This window comes from Ambystoma mexicanum, chromosome 1q (genome assembly GCF_040938575.1).
Source record: "Ambystoma mexicanum isolate Mex_15411 chromosome 1q, UKY_AmexF1_1, whole genome shotgun sequence".
NCBI lineage: Eukaryota > Metazoa > Chordata > Amphibia > Caudata > Ambystomatidae > Ambystoma > Ambystoma mexicanum.
The window spans coordinates 1,527,178,844-1,527,197,693 of record NC_090922.1 but is presented as its reverse complement, the minus strand read 5'-3'; the positions used below and the strand labels follow the sequence as shown (position 1 = coordinate 1,527,197,693).

The window sequence follows — 18,850 nt, the reverse complement described above, 5'->3', positions numbered from 1 at the left end:
GGATGGATGGGACGTGCAACAATTGTGAAGGTTGATATTCGGTCAGTGAAAGTGAAGGTGAGACAAAGGGGTAAGCAGAGTAAAAGGTGGTATGATGGGAGACATGTTGTAGTTTGAAGAATGTCAGGAAAGGGGATGAGGTAAATATAAAACTCCCAAGGTGGACAACAAAAACGGATAATAAATTCTCTGAAACCAAGACATTGTTAGATGGTCTTGGTATTGCAGATCGGCTGAAGGGCGGAGAAGTTTGGAACAAGGGATTTGTTGTAAAAATGTAACTTGCGTAAATTTCCCTAACAAGGTTCCTTCACTGTACATAGTTCAAGCTACCAGTGCCTCTGTTATCTTCTGTGATCTCCTACCATTCTGCTTAGAACACTTCCCTTGGTAGATACAACTATTTACAATTACATCACACCTTCTTCCCACATCTCCCACATTTCCCTTTGAACGTGAAAGAGGAAACTTGTTAAGGATATATTCACAAATTACATCACAGTTGATCCATGGTGGCCGCAGGACGTGATTTCACTGATCCAAGATGGCCTCAGGAAGTGATGTCACCAATCTAAGATCACTGGCAGTGAAATTTCAGACAGAAAGTGAAGCCAAAAACCAGAAGGGATGATACACGCTCTTTTCACCCGAATCGCCTAGTCCATCAGTGGTTGTTTGTTGTCCCTGGTGTTGCTGGGATGAGGTGATTTCTTCCTAATTCGTGTTCCCAGAGGAGCCTCTTGTGCCCTTCGGCTGAAGATTGGGTTGATCCAAGATGGCCACATGTAGTGATAACACTGATCCAAGGTGGCCACAGGAAGTGATGTCACCAATCCAAGATGGTCACTGGCAGTGCTGTCAGTCACCAATCCAAGATTGCTGCTGGCAGTGAACTTCCAGACAAAGTGAAGCCAAAGTCCAGAAGGGATCACACAAGCTATTGCCATTGACCCCTACCTGGAGGGATGTGAAGTGAGACCCAGCCTACGAGAGGGGGGGATACCATCAGTCTGCTAGAAGTGGAGGCAGGAGAACAAGATGGCCCCATGGGACATGTAGGGGAGTTCCAGTAACCAGGTTGGCCCCGGAGAGATTTTGTAAAGGTGGGGGAGGTATGGAGATTAACCCTTTGCCAAGTCTTTAGTCATGGCGGTAACCCCAGATCCTCAGCTCAGTGACCCTAGACTAATGTCTCGATAGGCTCAAACTGTGAAGCCAACCCTCTGGCACTGCTGTGTCCTGAAAAAGTGGGTGATGGCCATTGACACGCGACAAGGATTTTGGACCCCATTGCCCACAGCACTGAGCTGCCTAAAAGGAAATTTGGACTACAGTCTGGGACCCAACAAAGACTGCAGGAAATAGTTTTTCCTTGACTGTTTATTTTTCTCTTCCATTTGGGAAAGAGCTTTTGTTGAATGTGAGAATAAATCTGGTTTTCTGTACATATCCCTGGTTTTTTCAGCAGATCACCCTCATGCAGGCCTCATCTCCAATGACCCAGTTTAAGGCTTGCTATAGACTCAGTATTTGGTTGGCATCCCCTGGGCCTGTCTTCCCCTCCATCCTCACACACTCGGCCATGCCATTACACCCAGTTAAGGGCCTTTTTTCTTGGTTCTTCCTTATTGTGTCTACAGTGTCACTCCTCTAAGTTGCTGTGCCTTCGCCGAGAACATACAAGGACTGCCTCTCTCTCCCACCCTTTTATTTTCCCTCATCTCTGTTACACACTTGAGTGACACACATATTGTTGGTCCTTCTTCACCCATGTATTTCCTTTTTTGCGCACCCCTTCTCACTTCTCCATACCTCCATACCTCCCCTCCTGCCCACATTCCTGTGAGCATGGCCCTGTAATGGCTCGACAGTGTGGTCCATCGTGCGATGACCTAATCCCGCAGAGAGAGTTATGAAGCAATCCAGTAAGAGCTACAACTCCTACCGGGGCTCTGATACACATGTCTTTAATAAAGCTATGGTGACCATAAGGGTGTTGGTGTTATTATAACTCATAGAAATACCAAATAAGGGATAAATGTACAGTTCAAATAAAGCAGAATCTTCTGATATGGCTCAATTCTCTCTCGACAGATGGCGTCCGCCTGGAGTGCTTCACCTCTGACCTTGTGCGCATTACTTGTGAATGGGAAATGAAGCAAGCCTCATTGTCCCCAACTCTCTACTACCAATACAGGTGAGCTGAAAAGTCAAACCAGGAATTGTTGCTGGTGACTGGGGTCACCCGTACCCCACCACAAATTCAGAATTCAACTCTTCGCCGTATAGTCACTTGGATTACCTAAAGGTGAAACAGGAGAACAGGTAGGGAAACATGTTGGTAAGCCTTGCAGGGCAACATCATTTTGATGATTAAATGTTAATAACCTACAACAACAAATACAGGCTCAGCCTTAGCACACTACGACTGGCGAACAGCACCTTCCACCATGGCCTCAAACTGTTCATGCATTTGAGAAGGTTACAGCACACCAGATGCGAGGGAGTGCCCCCCTGACAGATACACTGTCCCTTGAAAAGGGGGAGGATTAAAGGAGATAATTGGTCCATATAGGGGGGTACTTGCAAATAATACATATACAACGTGCTCCATCTGTACTCCACACAGACTACAGTAAATGGCCCCTTCCTCCCATCTACGACATTTCCCAGCGAGACATGGTGAACTCCATGCGCATTTCTTTCACCGCAGCGTCTCTGGCAACCTACCGGTAGTGTGAGGCCATCCAGAGGGAAGCACACGACACATGGGCGGTGGTAAGGGAGGCAACCAGTTTAACATCCTTGTCCTGACTGCACATGCCCCTTGAAAAGGCTGATGTATCCACTATTTTCAGGGTCTGGTGCGGGTTTGCATTTCCACTAAATGTTTTGATCAGAATCAAGGGTGTCTCCCCAAACTTGTCCCCTGTAGACTTGCACCCTCTTCAGAGAGGTGATTGTAGACAGCGCCTTAACTGGCCATCGTTCCATAAAAGGCACTGGCATGCAGAGTTGTCAGTAGCCTTATTGGAGGTCAGCACTGAGTCCAACCTCATCACCTCTCTATGGGTATACTTATGGTCGCCCGAATCCCCTTAGAAATCTTACCTTCCATTCTTTGCCAGTGGATCATGAGGATACATTTACAATGTTCACCCCCCGTGGAGCATGATCAGTGGGACCCTACCCTGGTCTACCTTACTAACAGGCCAAGCCATCCATACCCTGAGTCCAGGAAAAGCTGATGATCTATTCCCCAGCCACATTGGAACGCCCTGACATGGCTGGTGTACGCTCACCCCACTTCAGTTTTGGTCAATCTCTCTGCCAATAATCCTGGGAATAGAGTAGATGTCAAGATACCAGAGCCGGGTCGAGTATAAAATCCTTGTAGTAACCATCACTTAAAATGCAGGCGGATTCCGAATCGGGACGCTGGTGGAGGGTGATATCATTGTCAAGGTAATCTTGTCTATGAAGGCAATTCTTCCCCTCCTGTAGCTGCTGAGGTTGACTCCAGATAGAACAAGGAGTAAACGTGCGCTGCCTCAAAGGAGTAGTTAAGAGATGGACACCCAGTCAGCATTACTGAGAAGGCAACTCGCCCTGGGGTTGCTTTCAGTCAGACCTCAAGGATGGTGCTTTTGGGTGTCTAGTGGGTGTTGGAGTTTATCCTGCAAGATGCTTTCAAGTTTCTGCTCATGTTTGCAATTGCCTTTGTAACTTTCATAGCTGGTCACTTGCTCTAATTTGTTATGAATGTATTTGATAGAGTTACAGTGAATAATACCTGGCTCATAGCTCACAGAATCTAATATGGGGGGGGAGGGGTGGCACAAGTCCATCATGTGTCCTCTTCCCCGCCCCTATCGCTGACCCCACGTTCTCCCCAGGCATATTTATGTACGTGTCCAACTCTTGCTGCAGACGCTCCTGTCAGCTGGCTTGGCAAACACACTGTTATCCCTTGATATTGGGATTGTTTCTTACAAACTTATCTCATGAAATCCTCCACACTACTGGGGCCCGCTTGAGCACCTCTCAAGTCCATCACGCAACCAATCACGCATTAACTACAGATAAGGTCATTTGCAAGCTCGAAAGGATCACTCAGTGCAAAGCACTTCTAACAAAAGAACGCTTCTTCAAAGCTTATGTTTTTAAGTTTGCATTACAAGCCATAGATCACAGCATACATGTTGCACGTGAGTTAGTAACAGTGACGTCAGACAAGGACTGTGCAAACAGCATGACATTACAGCAACCTCCCCTAACCAGTGCACAGGTCTTTCTGCAGCATCGCTGTGTTGCTCATACTGCCATTGACGCCAGTGCCAGCATTTCTCTGGGGGCATAGCTTGGGGGTGCCCAAGCGGAAGGCATTGTAGGCGGAGGTGTAGGCAGCCAGGCACTTGGACACCTAAAGTGGGGAAAGGAACTAAGGGTGAAGAGAAAATGAAGGCACAGGAAGGGGATGTGGAGAGTGGGTGAGAGGAGAAGCAATTGCACAATGGGGGCAAACAGGGGAAGCAAGTAGGGGTAGGAGGGGATGAAGTGGAGGAGTGACACAAGATGGAGAGTTAACAGAGGATGGCATGTCCAGGGGGAATATCCTCCCTGCCCTGGAGCGCAGTGATGGCAAAGGACATGGCACTGCCAAACCCGAGTATGACAGGATGGTTTGTGATCTTATGCACCCAAAATACGTGGTGGTATTAGGCACAGCAGTCAGATAACTCCATGTTCTCAGAGGTGCATTTTCTGACCAGTACTACGGGAGTGTACCAGACTGTCCACCATAAAATAGTACCTGTCAGAAAATACTGGCTGTGGTTAGTCTAGGATTTTTTCATGTTCTTGGCCCATTAAGACAAGTGTGACGTTCCTATTTTGATGCCAATATAGACTGGAAGTGATCGTTAGCAACGCACATTGTCATATATTAATAAGAGCCCGTTCGTAATGTTAGTAAAACTCCTTTCGAACAGCTTTTGTTGCAGAGAATGCTTACCATTCCAGCTCTCAAAATGTCCTTCGTTTGTGGAAAGTGGCATGCACAAATAAAGCAACGTTTGTTTGGTTTTTCTCTGAGCACCAAGAACATATTTTAAAATATTTGAAACTAATAATTGGCTTGTAGTTTTGTGGAACCTGTGCGTTTTGTTTTAGTGTGCATAAACAGACATAAATAAAAAATAGAAAATACCAAAAGCAGTTGTACACACTGCAGCCTGGTCCTCTGGACTCATGCAAGGTCTCTTAGAATACCCTTCCCTTCCTCTTTTATTGAAAATGTGTCCTCAGATTAATAGAAGCATTCCTGCTGGACACACGTGATGGCAATGTATGTCTCCAAATACGAGTCTAGAGCCCACCTGAGGTGATGCTCTGCCACTACTGGTCCGATTCTACTAGTAACCATAGAAACACACCATTGCTCCTGCTTCAAGATATCTGGATTTTGTTTCTGGTTGCGCTGGTGTCAGAATTGGCTAGGACAGCTCTCGCAAACACACATTCATCTGCCCATGCAATTCCCAAGCACAGAGAGAGAGACAGAAACATAGAGGGAGTCAGAAAGAGAGAGACAGGGAGATAAAAAGAGCGTAGAACAAGAGTGAGAGGAGTCGACTAGATCAGCGTATTATAGGTCGGGTACAGCCAGTAGAATTAAGAACGTATTGGGAGAAAAAGGTTTGCTGAACTAAATAGGAGGAGATTATTATCAATTAGATATACGAGACCAGGAGTTACGTTTATAATCAAGGACAAATATGAGATTAGCTAAAGAAAAAACACTGACACGGAAATCTATCTATGACTAAAAAGATGGCGTGCTGAAGACCTATAACACACAGTTAAAACATGTTTAAATCATTAAACTTTATTTGTATATGCACAGCCTTATAAGCAACAACAATCACAACTTAAAAAACATGCATACATATTAATAAAAATAACATCATTAAACATCATCAACAAACATGCTTACATGAGGTATCCCTTCCTCCCTTGACCCGCACGTCTTGGGGCAGGCTCTGCGCATGCCACCGTTAATAAAAGAGAAACATGTTTGACCTGCCAGTGCCCAACCACAAAACAAAATACATATATAAATATAAATTCAGTCAAAAAGAAAACGCTGTTAAAGGGACACTATGGTTACAAGTAAAACCGAAAACATTTGAACACCGCCAGTTATGGTAAACTAAGCAACCATAATTCACGCCACCACCGTGCACTGCTAAAACTAACACCCAGGAAGTGGGGGCTGCAGGGGTATCCGCATCACCCTTGTTAACCATAATAGCATCAGGGGGTGCAGGGGTGTCCCCTGTGACCTAACACATGAAGTAAAACAAATAATAAAAGGACTAGCCTGCAGCACCGGTTCCCGTGCACATAACATTGCAGAGGAATGGAGGAGTCGGCGGCACACAGCAAAGTGTGCTCCCGTAAGTTAAGTAAAGGGGTTGGAGGGTGTGGGTTACCAGAAATGTCCATGGGATAAAAAAAAGAAAGTCATTCCTGTTTGAATGACTTTTGTTTTTTTCTCCCTCAAACCTTTCTGATTCAGTCTAATCATCCACACGAGGTCCTGATTCCAACACAACAAGTTTCACACTCATTGCATTCCAAATCACTATAACACATACACAACTTACTCACCCATTTTTCATTACACCCACACAACCCTCATACCTATGCACTAAATCACACCATTAAAACAACCACTGTTTTCCTCAAAACATCATAATGTCCCTACTTATTCAATCACATTACCACTCCTTTACTCACAAACCTAAGCCAATCACTCCTGTACAGACTCCTACTCTAACAACCTTCCCAACCACACCTATCATCCCACTACACAATCACACAGCACTCTATTCATCTCTAGAATCACAGCCACACACCCATGCACATCAGATGCATATACATTCCACAACATTCAAACCCTAACACATGAAGTAAAACAAATAATAAAAGGACTAGCCTGCAGCACCGGTTCCCGTGCACATAACATTGCAGAGGAATGGAGGAGTCGGCGGCACACAGCAAAGTGTGCTCCCGTAAGTTAAGTAAAGGGGTTGGAGGGTGTGGGTTACCAGAAATGTCCATGGGATAAAAAAAAGAAAGTCATTCCTGTTTGAATGACTTTTGTTTTTTTCTCCCTCAAACCTTTCTGATTCAGTCTAATCATCCACACGAGGTCCTGATTCCAACACAACAAGTTTCACACTCATTGCATTCCAAATCACTATAACACATACACAACTTACTCACCCATTTTTCATTACACCCACACAACCCTCATACCTATGCACTAAATCACACCATTAAAACAACCACTGTTTTCCTCAAAACATCATAATGTCCCTACTTATTCAATCACATTACCACTCCTTTACTCACAAACCTAAGCCAATCACTCCTGTACAGACTCCTACTCTAACAACCTTCCCAACCACACCTATCATCCCACTACACAATCACACAGCACTCTATTCATCTCTAGAATCACAGCCACACACCCATGCACATCAGATGCATATACATTCCACAACATTCAAACCCAAACTTTCTTTTTTCAGAACAGACCGAACAGAATGCCTATTAAAAACCAACTCGATAGAAAACAAAGAATAAATAGTGCAGATAAGAATAAAAGCAAGCCATATAGTCATCAAGGAGTAAAACAATGTACAGAAAACATTATAGCAAAACAGCTAGTAACCTCACTCAACAAACGTAAACCAGCTACCACTAAAAAAAGTAAGGCACCTCTTGCAAAACTAAAAGTAAAAAAATATCTACAAACAAAAGCAGACCTACTACTAATCAACCTAACACTATATCTCGGAATCTTAACATAGCCACAGTAAAGCATTCCCAAAATGTAATTTTACAAAACATTTTCCACCGTAGAGTTCTTCACAATCTTATAAAGACTGCTAAAAGGTTGCAATCTACCCTTAAAAACTACTGCAGAAAACAAATCCTTGAAGCTCTAATTGACAGTGCATTTCTACTCAAGAGAAAGTTGTTTGTATTGATTTTAAACAGAGTGAACCCATTAACTAAATGAATCAATACATTATAGAAAGTACTTCTAAACATGCGCAATGTCAATATAGAGACCTTTCCAAACTTCTGTGAAGGTGAATGGATTCACACAAGCAGCACAAAAGCATATTTCAATGAAGAGGCTTATGAACAAGAACAAAAAAAAAAACAATTACCATAGACAGTGATGGTCGAGGGTATGAAATGGTACAAGGCACCATCATGGCAAAAGAAACGCTTATAAAAAAAACTTTTGCAATAAACTTTCAAACAAATGTTCCTTTCACCCAAACACACCATCTAGTGTGCAAATGGACATCAAGCTCAATATGTAACGTACACCAACAATCCTTCAAATGTTTACCACAATTGATCAAACACTACGTGAAATTAAAAGACAAAAGTAGAATGAAAGCTTTACAAACCATAGACTTCTGCCCAGTGCGTAGCCACACTGGTTCATGAGGACATTCATTAGCCTGCATTTCAGGAACTGTTTGCAAAAGCACCTTCCACCACATCAAAATGTTAGCTACACACGATTCTGCTCTACATAATATTGTGCATATACTCTACCATGCAAAAGGTTCTGCTCTAGAACTGCAATATATATATATAACATGCTCCTACATGTAAGAGCCAAATGACTCCTTCAAGAAATAGAGCACATCCAAAGTAAAAATGTTGGGACTCAAAAACACTTATAAAATTCAGTAACTTCAGTAACTTCATAAAACATAAGTGAATACCTCGCAAACAACAACCTCCTAACAAACACATACAAAAAAGAAACAGCTAAGTTTCAAAAGACATCTGGTAAAATGCCAGACCGAGTATGTGTCTGTTGTTGCAGCATCTTTTGTTTTTATAAAAAAAGAGCACACAAATAGTAGATATGGCCTACAAAATAGAGGACAATGACGAATCCCAATGGTTCCAATTAGCTTTATATATAACAGAAAATAAATACAAAATAACTGACCCCACAATAGTTTACACGTACTGCAATACAAACCTTGACAATAACCAAATGCCATCACGTGCTATCACTAATAAATTCCCACTTCCAAAGGCTCTCCAACAATTTAACTTGTATAAGAGCATTATAATCCAAACAGTACACCCATTTCAAGCTATAATAAGTTGCAACCAAAACAGCCAAATTGCCTTCATCTAGATCTTAAAGAAAATGTCAAAATTCTATAAGTACAACAATCTTCAAGATTCAATACCAACTGGCCAATTTGAATGTGTAGATCCTATTGCTGCAGTCAACATTTAGACCAGTATACAATTCACCCACTACAAGACAAAGACACCATAGAAGATGCATTAGAAACAAATCAAATGCATCAAGCCAAATGATCCCCAATGAGCATATGGGAGAAAAGTGTAGAAGCACGTTTTGCAGTGTGTAGAAGCACGTTTTTTTCCTCTACTTTTTCCTACAGGAAAAAGAGAAAGATATGACGAAAGTTCCACACAAATTACTGCCTCAGAATATTGCTCTTCATGAATGTATTCTGAAGACCCCAGATTCCGACAAAATGTAGAATATATGTTCCACCTCCTGTTTGAAAGTGAACTAGCAACTTTATGTTATAGAGTTGCACACAAATTAAAAACAAGCTCTATTTTTTTAACATGTCCGCTACCCAACTGCTCCAAAAGATAAAAGACAAAGATGAAGTTTTGCAGTCAAGTATCACAAATCTCTTGGCAAACATGCATGGTACAAAAGAATACTGGTTCCGACATCATGCTGATGTACGTTGTATGCTAAGGATCCTAGGCCCAGTCACATGGTTTGTTACTTTAAGTTGCACAGAATACGCATGGGATGACTTGCACAACTTCTTATGCACTGAAAATTAACATAAAGACGGAATAGATATAAAACACCAGGAGAACTCTGTTCTCTTGTCCCTGTCAATGTATCAAGGTACTCTCACCATCGCTTCATTGCCATGCTGCACTTCATCTGCAATAAAACTACCTCTCCACTCAGAGAAGTGGAACACTTTTTTTGGAGAAAAGAATAGCAATTGACAGGAGCACCAAACATCCACATGCTTTTGTGGATAAAAGATGCCCAAAAATTTGCCCATGACTGTGATGTCACTGTTTTACAGTTTATTGAAAAATACATTACCTCCAACATCCCTTCAGAAACCACACATGTGTGCACAAATCTAACGCTTCCAAAAACAAAAGTGTGGCAAATACTGCCGACGTAGATAGAAAAACAATGGTAAATACTATACCAATGTTGCTTAGGCTTCCCTAGACCAGTTTGCGCAAAAGGTCAAGTAAATAGCTTGATGACTTCTGTTAGACACAGTGTAAAAGGAAAAGCCCCTAAAATGCATACAACATTAAAAGGGATGAAACATCCATGTACATCAATGATTACAATGCAATCATTGTCCTCTTGTGGAATGCAAATATAGACAAAGAATACATTGCAGACAATTCCACTGCAGTTGCAAGATATATCACAGTCTATCTCACCAAAGCTGAGAGCTAAAAGACCTATGGGATGACACATAATCTGACAAAACACTGTCACAAAAACTGTTCAAATTCAGTATAAAAATGCTCTGTCATAGAGAATGTGGGTGCTATGAAGTTACAGACTGTTTAACAGGTACAGCCTTATATAGCAAATCTGAACACATAGGGCCTCATTACAGGTCGGGCAGTCCGGAATTAACAGTGGCGGTAAACCCACTGCCACTGTTAATTCCGGACCGCCTGATCCCAAGTCCTGCAGACGGGAGGTGGCGTTCCCGCCAGTTCTGACCTGGTGGGTTTACCACTGCCCGCCTGCAGGCGGACGAGGAAACACCGGCACCATCACGAGATGGTGCCGGTGTTTCCATGATCCCCATTCCCATTGTGTCCCATATGACCCCATTCCCATTGAGTCCCATAGGACTCAATGGGAATTGGGATTTACACCATTCCGCCCCCAGAATTCCCAGGACACCGGGGTTGTAATGCCCCAGTAATTCCGGGAATCACGGAGGCGGAATTGTAATACGAGTCTGGCGGTAACCGAGGGGGTAAAACTGTCTGGTTACCGCCGGACTCGTAATGAGGCCCATAGTCTGGCTAAACCAAGGTCCTGCTAAAGCATACTTAAATCCTACCAAGAGATAGAATCAATAGCCACAAATGATCCCCAAAGCCAGGACATTTTAAAAAACAATTTAATTGACACATACTACCCAAATAGAAGTGCTGCTTTGGAAAACATGTGCCTGTACGACATAGCCCAAAAATACTCCTACAAAAACAATGTCACGCCAGATGAGACAAATGGGAAATATTCAGTCTTAACTTCTGAAGGAAGTCTTGTAAAATGTACAAAACCGAGCCTACTTAATAATATGAAGTTATTTAAATCTCTGCAAACAGAGAACTGTATAACATGGCACTGCTGCAACTTTTTAAACTTTGGAGAAAACAAGAATTATTAGGTGACAATGACTCATTGGAAACTGCATTCAAAGCAAATGAAAGCAGTATAACAAATGCCTATTTTAAACAATATAAATAAATGTTGGACAATGAACACCAACAAGAGGAAGACATTGAAGTTCAACTATATAAAGAAACTCCTGAGGGCAGTCAACCTTCCCTTACAGGAAGCCAGGAAACACTTGGAGAACCATTCATTCTAAATGAAGCAGAAATAGCCATGACTGGGGTAGCAAATACCATTTGTCAATATAAAGAATCTGAAGAAGACTTCTCAGTGCTGAAATCACAGATAATTGATGAACAACTCACCATTTATCTAGAAGCCACTGAAGACATTGAAAATGCTTTTAAACATGAAACTAAAATGTGTAGCTTGCCTAATTATAAGCCTCTGCTCCTGTATGTTTGTTTATGTTTATTGAATGTATATAGCGCTTTAAGCCAAAGCGCTTTACAATATAACAACAGGTACAAAAGTGAGACAAGCATATTTACAAACATGAACAGGTCATTAGAACAATAAGTAGAACTATTTACAAGGGGGGTAGGGTGGGGAGGGTAGAGGAGGGGGTAGGTGAAGGGAGTTATGGTGTAGGATATGAGGTATGATAGAGAGAGGATGGGGAAAGGAGGGGGGCAAGGGTAGGAGGGGAGGGGTAGGGAAGGGAAGTCAGGGGGGAGTGAAGAAGATGGGCTTTCAGGCAGTGGCAGAAGGATGAGTAGGTAGGGGTGGAGTGGATGGAGAGCGGGAGGGAGTTCCAGTGTAGGGGGGCCAGAAGTTGGAAGGAGCGGAAGCACGAGGAGGCAAATGCGGCTGTAAGTGGTCAAGCTGGTTCTAGTAAAATGTTCTTAATTAAAATAATCAGCACATTTCTACAAGACTTAACCAACAACAATCTTTCATCTGTTGTAACAGCCCCCACAGGTTTAGCTGCCTACAACATAGGAGGTGTAACTTTCCACCGACTACTGCTCCTCCCAGTAGAACACCAAAACAAACTAGAATACTACAAATTATCAGCAGAAGCTGCTACTGAAGTATGCAGAATTCTGAAACAAATTAAAGTGCTCCTGATAGATTAAGTAAGCATGGCTTCCAACCTCATGTTGGCTTCAATTCATCTCAGAATGCAAGCATTCCTCCGAAGAACTGTTTGGAGGAAACACATTATTGTTTTTGGAGACTGCCTACAGTTAACACCATTAAAAGGTCAACCTATTTCCAAAACATTAGGACACAAAAAATGGCGTAACACATTCGGCCGCATCAGAAATATAAATATCTGGCAACATTTTCGCTACGGAGAGCTAACTCAAAACATGCATCAGTCTGCAGATGTCACCTATGCTAACAATTCAAAAAACATTAGAGCTTGTATGCTTTCAAAAGATGCAAAATCCATCTTAAATACTAGGCAAATGCATGAGTTATATGGGCAAAACACAACTGCTCCTGATGTCATGGAACAATTAACTCAACAAAATATAAACTACATGTCCTTAATGCCAACCCTTGCGAGCTGTAGTCAATTCAATGATACAATGTTGAAAAAAGAAATGCAAGCCATACTGCATATCAGCTCCACAAACAAACGAGAAGTGCACAGCATGATACTCCCTATGTGTCAACAAGCGACAGCACAACTAAATAGCTTACAGAAATGTATCACCAGCACAGCTGGATTAGAAAAAGTAGTAACTCTGTGTTTAAACTGCAGAGTAATTCTAAAATGTTACCTTGACGTAGAACGAGGTTTAGTCAATGGAGCAATTGGTAGTTTTTGGCTTCCAAAAATATCCACATGACAACAACATTCAGTTTGTAAAGATACACTTTGACAAACCTGTACAAGTTAAAAAATATGCTGCACAATAGCGCGTTTCCTTCTTTTCAAAGACATGAACGTATGCAGCGAACACATCTCTCTATCTTTTGCATATGCTGTCACTATTCACAAATCGCAAGGTTCAACTCTAGATCATGCATTGATTGGCATTAGCAGCACAGTCTTTAAAAAAGGTATGAGTTATGTAGCACTTTTGTGTCTGCGTACACTCGATGGTCTATTCCTAGTCAACTTTGATGCAAACCAAGTCAACACTGACATTCATTGCATCTTAGAATACAACAAGCTATGTGCACTGGACACCCCATCTATATATACACCCCGTACCTCACAAAATAAAACTTTTAAAAAGTAGACTAATACAAACAGAACCTATAGCAGATCTCCCAACAATACTGCTAACAAAACAAAGAACAACAGCTGCTCCATCAAATAATACAACCAGAAAACGGTCTAGTCCAAAAATGAGTCTGTCAGGGCCACTGGACAACAGGCCAGTCTTTCCTCATCCTCTGGCGCCAGGCTCATGTAAAAGTGTGCCTTGCACACTCTGTGCCAATGCCACATGCAGTTGGGCTGGGCGTGGCCATAGAACAGCATTGGAAGGCACTTGTCAGAGTCCCTGGGAAGGGCAAGGTGGAGTCAGGTGTCGGCGCTAAACGGAGGGGCCTGAGCCAGCCTATATAAGGCCAACCCATCCACGTGCCTTCGTTTCGCCTTATTCTGCTTTCAGCAGTATAACGCTCTCTGCTGTGCTTACCTGTGCATCACTGGATTCCTGCAGCTCCATTCCTGAAGACATCACTGAGGGCGCTCCTTACCTGCTGCCAGTCGCTACATTGCTGTGTGCGCATCTTACCTGCATTCCGTCACTGCCGGAGCTGGAGTCTTAATCTTACCTGCATTCCATCACTGCCAGGGCCGGAGTCCATCTTACCTAATCCGGGCGGCCAGTTACTCGGAGCTCCTCTTCTCTTCATTCTCTCTGTGGTATCTTCATCCTGCAATCTCGAATCTTCACCGAGCATCCGGACACCATTGTTCGCCGTCGGCCTGAACCTGCGAAGGAAGAAAGAACATAACAGGTTAGAACTCATACGAATAACGGACGCTTGGATGCGCCATACAAGAGACTAGAGTTTTCTTACAAAGACCAACTCACCTGTCACTGTTGAAACTCCATCAGTCTCTAAGGACCTCCCGGACCCTCCTCAGCTCCGATTACTTCTTCGTACCTATGGGGATGGAATGAGACATTGCAAGAATTATTATAGACAAAATACAGACAGTCTAATCGAACAATAGTCATAACTAAAAGACTTACCTTCTAAGTGGATTGGTCGCAGCTGGTCTGGATCAACACTTCCACGGACCAGTGAAGCAACTTGGTCCGTTCTATGCGCCCCTGCTAGGATAAGCAGGACGAATAGCTCAACATTACAAAACAACAGGGGCAACACCAGTATCTCGAGAAGCAGGCCCAGCAGCAACCTGGAGGGGGAGACGATTCCGAGGAGTCAAGTCAAGGGACGGCTCCAACCATGCCCCAACACCCCCGTGGAGACCAGGTGAGCGTAACAGACTCCACATCCATCAGAAGAGAAAGGAACAAATGTCTCTTCTCAAAAAACAACTACAGGCCCATCAAAGGATACAGAGGCAGAACTCTCTGGTGCATTTAAATTCAGCAACACAACTACAGTAAATTGCTATGCAAATGTAGCAATCACTCTTCTCTTCATTTGCCACCAACTGTTCACAACATTTACTTAAACGGCTCGAATCAGTTGTGTTTTCAAATGCTCATCCTTCATAGAAATGCCACAAATAATTCTAACAACACTTACAGTGTCCCAGGTATAAGGCAAGAATTGGACTACTGGGCAGGAATGGTCACATTTACCATAAACACACAGGAAGATCCACAGGAACTCCTAATGTACTTACTACAAGCACTGGAAACCAAAAACATCCCTATAAATGAAATCTTCAAATTTCTATACACATAGAAAATACATGCACTCTCTGCAACCATGTTTCACAAGAGCACATACCTAATGAACGATTTGCATATGTGTCCACACCAAATTGTAAATCCATTCCAATTCACCAGCTTCTGCAGAATGCAATTCATGGCATATTATGCCCAATTTGCAATTCAGACAATTGTTCCAGAATACAAATTAACTCACATAGCCAATATGTCATACTAATACGTGTTTCTAGGGTACTATGCAGATGGTACTCAAAACAACTGTAAACTTATTAGCATCACACACATCCAAGTATCTCTTGGCAAGACAACTTTCACAACAGTGGACATAATCTACCACACTGGTGCTCCAACCCCTTCAGGCCACTATACTACATATGTCAAAACAAGAAGTGGTTGGTTTGAATGTAACAACACCTCCATTACTCCAACAGATACATTACCAGCAAATCAAACAAATGCCTACTTAATATTCCTTAAACCCAAATTTAGTCACTAAAGTATAGCAAAATAAACAGTTAAAATACACCAACAGGTATCTCACTACATCCACAATACTACAATAGTACTTTTAAAAAACCAAGACAGTTAGAATATGCCAACGGGTATCTAACTACTAAAATGCCCTTCATTGTGATATACTTCAAATATGCCATTACAGTTATTCTTACTGCAAAACGTCCTGTAAAGTCCAGTATAGTTATATAGAGGACCAGGTAGATGCTATCCTGCCAATTATCATGCCCTCATCGCTGTCATACTCAAACAGTCAGAGAAAAGCCATTGATGGGACCCCTTGCATTGTTCCTATACCGCATCTGGTGTATAAGAGATGGTATGCACCAAGACAGCCATACATGGAAAGTGTGGAAGGATGTCACCTGCCAAGATGTCAGAAAGGTGACGTCATGAAGAAGATATATGAACCTTTGCTAAAACGATATGAAAATACTAAGTAACGAGGTGACTGTAGCACTAAGAGTAACATGAACCTAAAGTTAAAGTAATCATGGATCTAAAAAAGATTAAGTAACTTACTGACCAATAACTGTAAATATGCAGTAACGCAATGTAGGAAGAAAATGTATAGAAGCTTGCGAGAGGGGAATATATAACGCAGCAAGGACTGCCATATCAGGAAAATGAATGTTGGCACATGTTGATTTTAACCAAGCTACCTCAGAGAAAACAGTTTTTTTGTGCGCAGAGATGACGATGAGTCAAGGTTGGCCCAGAGTGAAGATGCTATATTCAAAGAATAAGCACGGAGCACAGAGGGAGTGCATGGATACGCTCTGAATGTGGGACATTCTTCATAGATGAAGGAAAACGAAAACATCTGTGAGAGCCAAGCTGTTGGTCAAAGTGTACAAAGTTCTTATGATATAGAATGAGCAAGTCTCTAGAGGCCAAGAGGAGCAACAGCACCCATCATAATTAAATCAAATAGCAGTAAATGAAAGGCTGTAATGGGCACATTTGTGGTCTTTCACGTGTGACTCAGAAGTAAAAAATAAAGGCTTTTCATTAGACCCTTAAGCTGAGAAAGTGGTGTGCTCAGACTCCCTTGAATGTTCCAGGACGGTGAGCAGGCACATGGTCAACTACAAATGGAAGACTTTGGCTGATAGCCAACCAATGGGAGAAGATGGTTTAGTTGGGAAAATGGGGAGTAGTCTGATGGGATTCATACACCTAGGTTTCGTTTCACATAAGCACTGCTAAGTAGCCGAAAGTCCAAGGTTGTGATAGTATACCAACCAATCAGTGGGGATGAGTGACAACCTAGCATACAATTTTGCAGCAGCCAATCCACTATTGTTTTTTCAACTATAATCAGTGCTACATGTGTTTAGAATCAGTTCAAGGCGTGCCCTACAGATAAGGGGCAGCCAATGATGCACTAATCCTTATATGTTCTATAAGTAGAACTGTTCCCTTCACCAATCCCTTCCCTTGACAGCTTTTATATTTTTCCACGTAGACGGCCGTCATAGATGATGCTTATTGGGTATTAGACCTCCATGCAATCAAGTTCGCTTGTGAGTGAGCCTGCATCCGCCCGTTGTCTGCCAGGTGACTCAGCTTAATTAAACTGAAAATAAAGTAGTACTTTGCCATTTTCCATGAGTCTGTCCAGTTATAGCGTTTGTGACCATTGTTGTAATTCTATCTAGCACAGAAGACCCTTCAGCACAGTTAGAATATGCCAACGGGTATCTAACTACTTTAAACATTCTCCTAATTACAACACACTCCAAACAAACCTACTATTACACTTACACCACATAATTACAGTTGTTTTTTTTAGAATTCTTCATGGATTGTTTTTCCCAAAGACCCGTGATTATTTCATGTCAATACAACAACAGTGCAGCACATATTAATGTTGCACCAAACATCGTACATAGAATGTACTATTTATGAGGGTCAAAAAAGTAAATCTATATGTACAATTGTATGCAATTAAATCTTTTAAAATACCCTGCATAACAAATTATACTGTTTTTATTTCACAAAAAGAGAACCAGAGATTCCAGTGTTATTACTGTATGCAACTAATTAACCATACAAAGTATTGTCCCATTTGTTATCTTCACAAAAAAACAAATACATTGTCCAGAAGCACTATCCTCAATAGTACTACAATCATAAATACCATGTACACCTCATTTATATCATTCCACCATATTACAAATACTGTATACCCCCCTACATTATCTATATGTACTATACACATATTACTATAGTATGTGTGGCCAGAGGCCAGATACTTGGGGCCATGGCGGACTCAGCGGCACCTTCAAACCCTTTTTGCACCTATAAAAACAGCTCCATGTCAACTATATTCCACTCCTCTACCCTTTCCAGGTCTTTCTTCGGGCACCAAATAACCACAAATATGTTTGGAAGTCTTTTTTCTGACCGCCTGGTGTTAGGCAAAGTTTGAATGCAGTACCCTCTGGGAACATGACAAGCAAATATGACCATAAGTGTAAGCAAAACCAACCTCTGATTTAAGTCTGTACTACACAGTTTTGGTAGCGTTGCTGAGTAGCCAGGCTTATCTCAAGAGGGAATGTGAGCTGTAATGGTGTTACACAGAGGTCTGCAATCACAGGTGTTCAAATAAACTCTTACACTCAAGGTTTCTTACTTAAACACTTATTAATTTACTAACCAGTCAGTTATAAAACAATCAATAGAAGGAGGCAATATTAATAACACACAAATATACGTCACTACTGTACACTCTTAAGTTTCTGAATTAGAAACCCTATTGCAATGGCCAACAAACACAACCTTCAATCACAGGTAACTCTTAGTAATCAGGGTGCAGGGGACATGAATATCTTACTGTGTGCTTCCAAGACCAGTGCATTGCCCCAGTGCTATCCTCCATTCATACTCTGTAACATTTGCTTGGTACATGTGAGCCATTTAATGTTCTCAC

The 18,850-nt window shown here is 42.1% G+C and overlaps 1 protein-coding gene across 1 annotated transcript in view; it reads left to right on the top strand.

Moving 5' to 3' along the window:
* The window catches only part of MPL (MPL proto-oncogene, thrombopoietin receptor), a 301,040-nt gene that overhangs the window by 143,698 nt on the left and 138,492 nt on the right, over window positions 1-18,850 (top strand). The window contains exon 6 of the mRNA XM_069642442.1: window positions 2,095-2,197. Coding sequence (XP_069498543.1) covers window positions 2,095-2,197 — 103 coding nt within the window. The remainder of the gene's footprint in view (window positions 1-2,094; window positions 2,198-18,850) is intronic.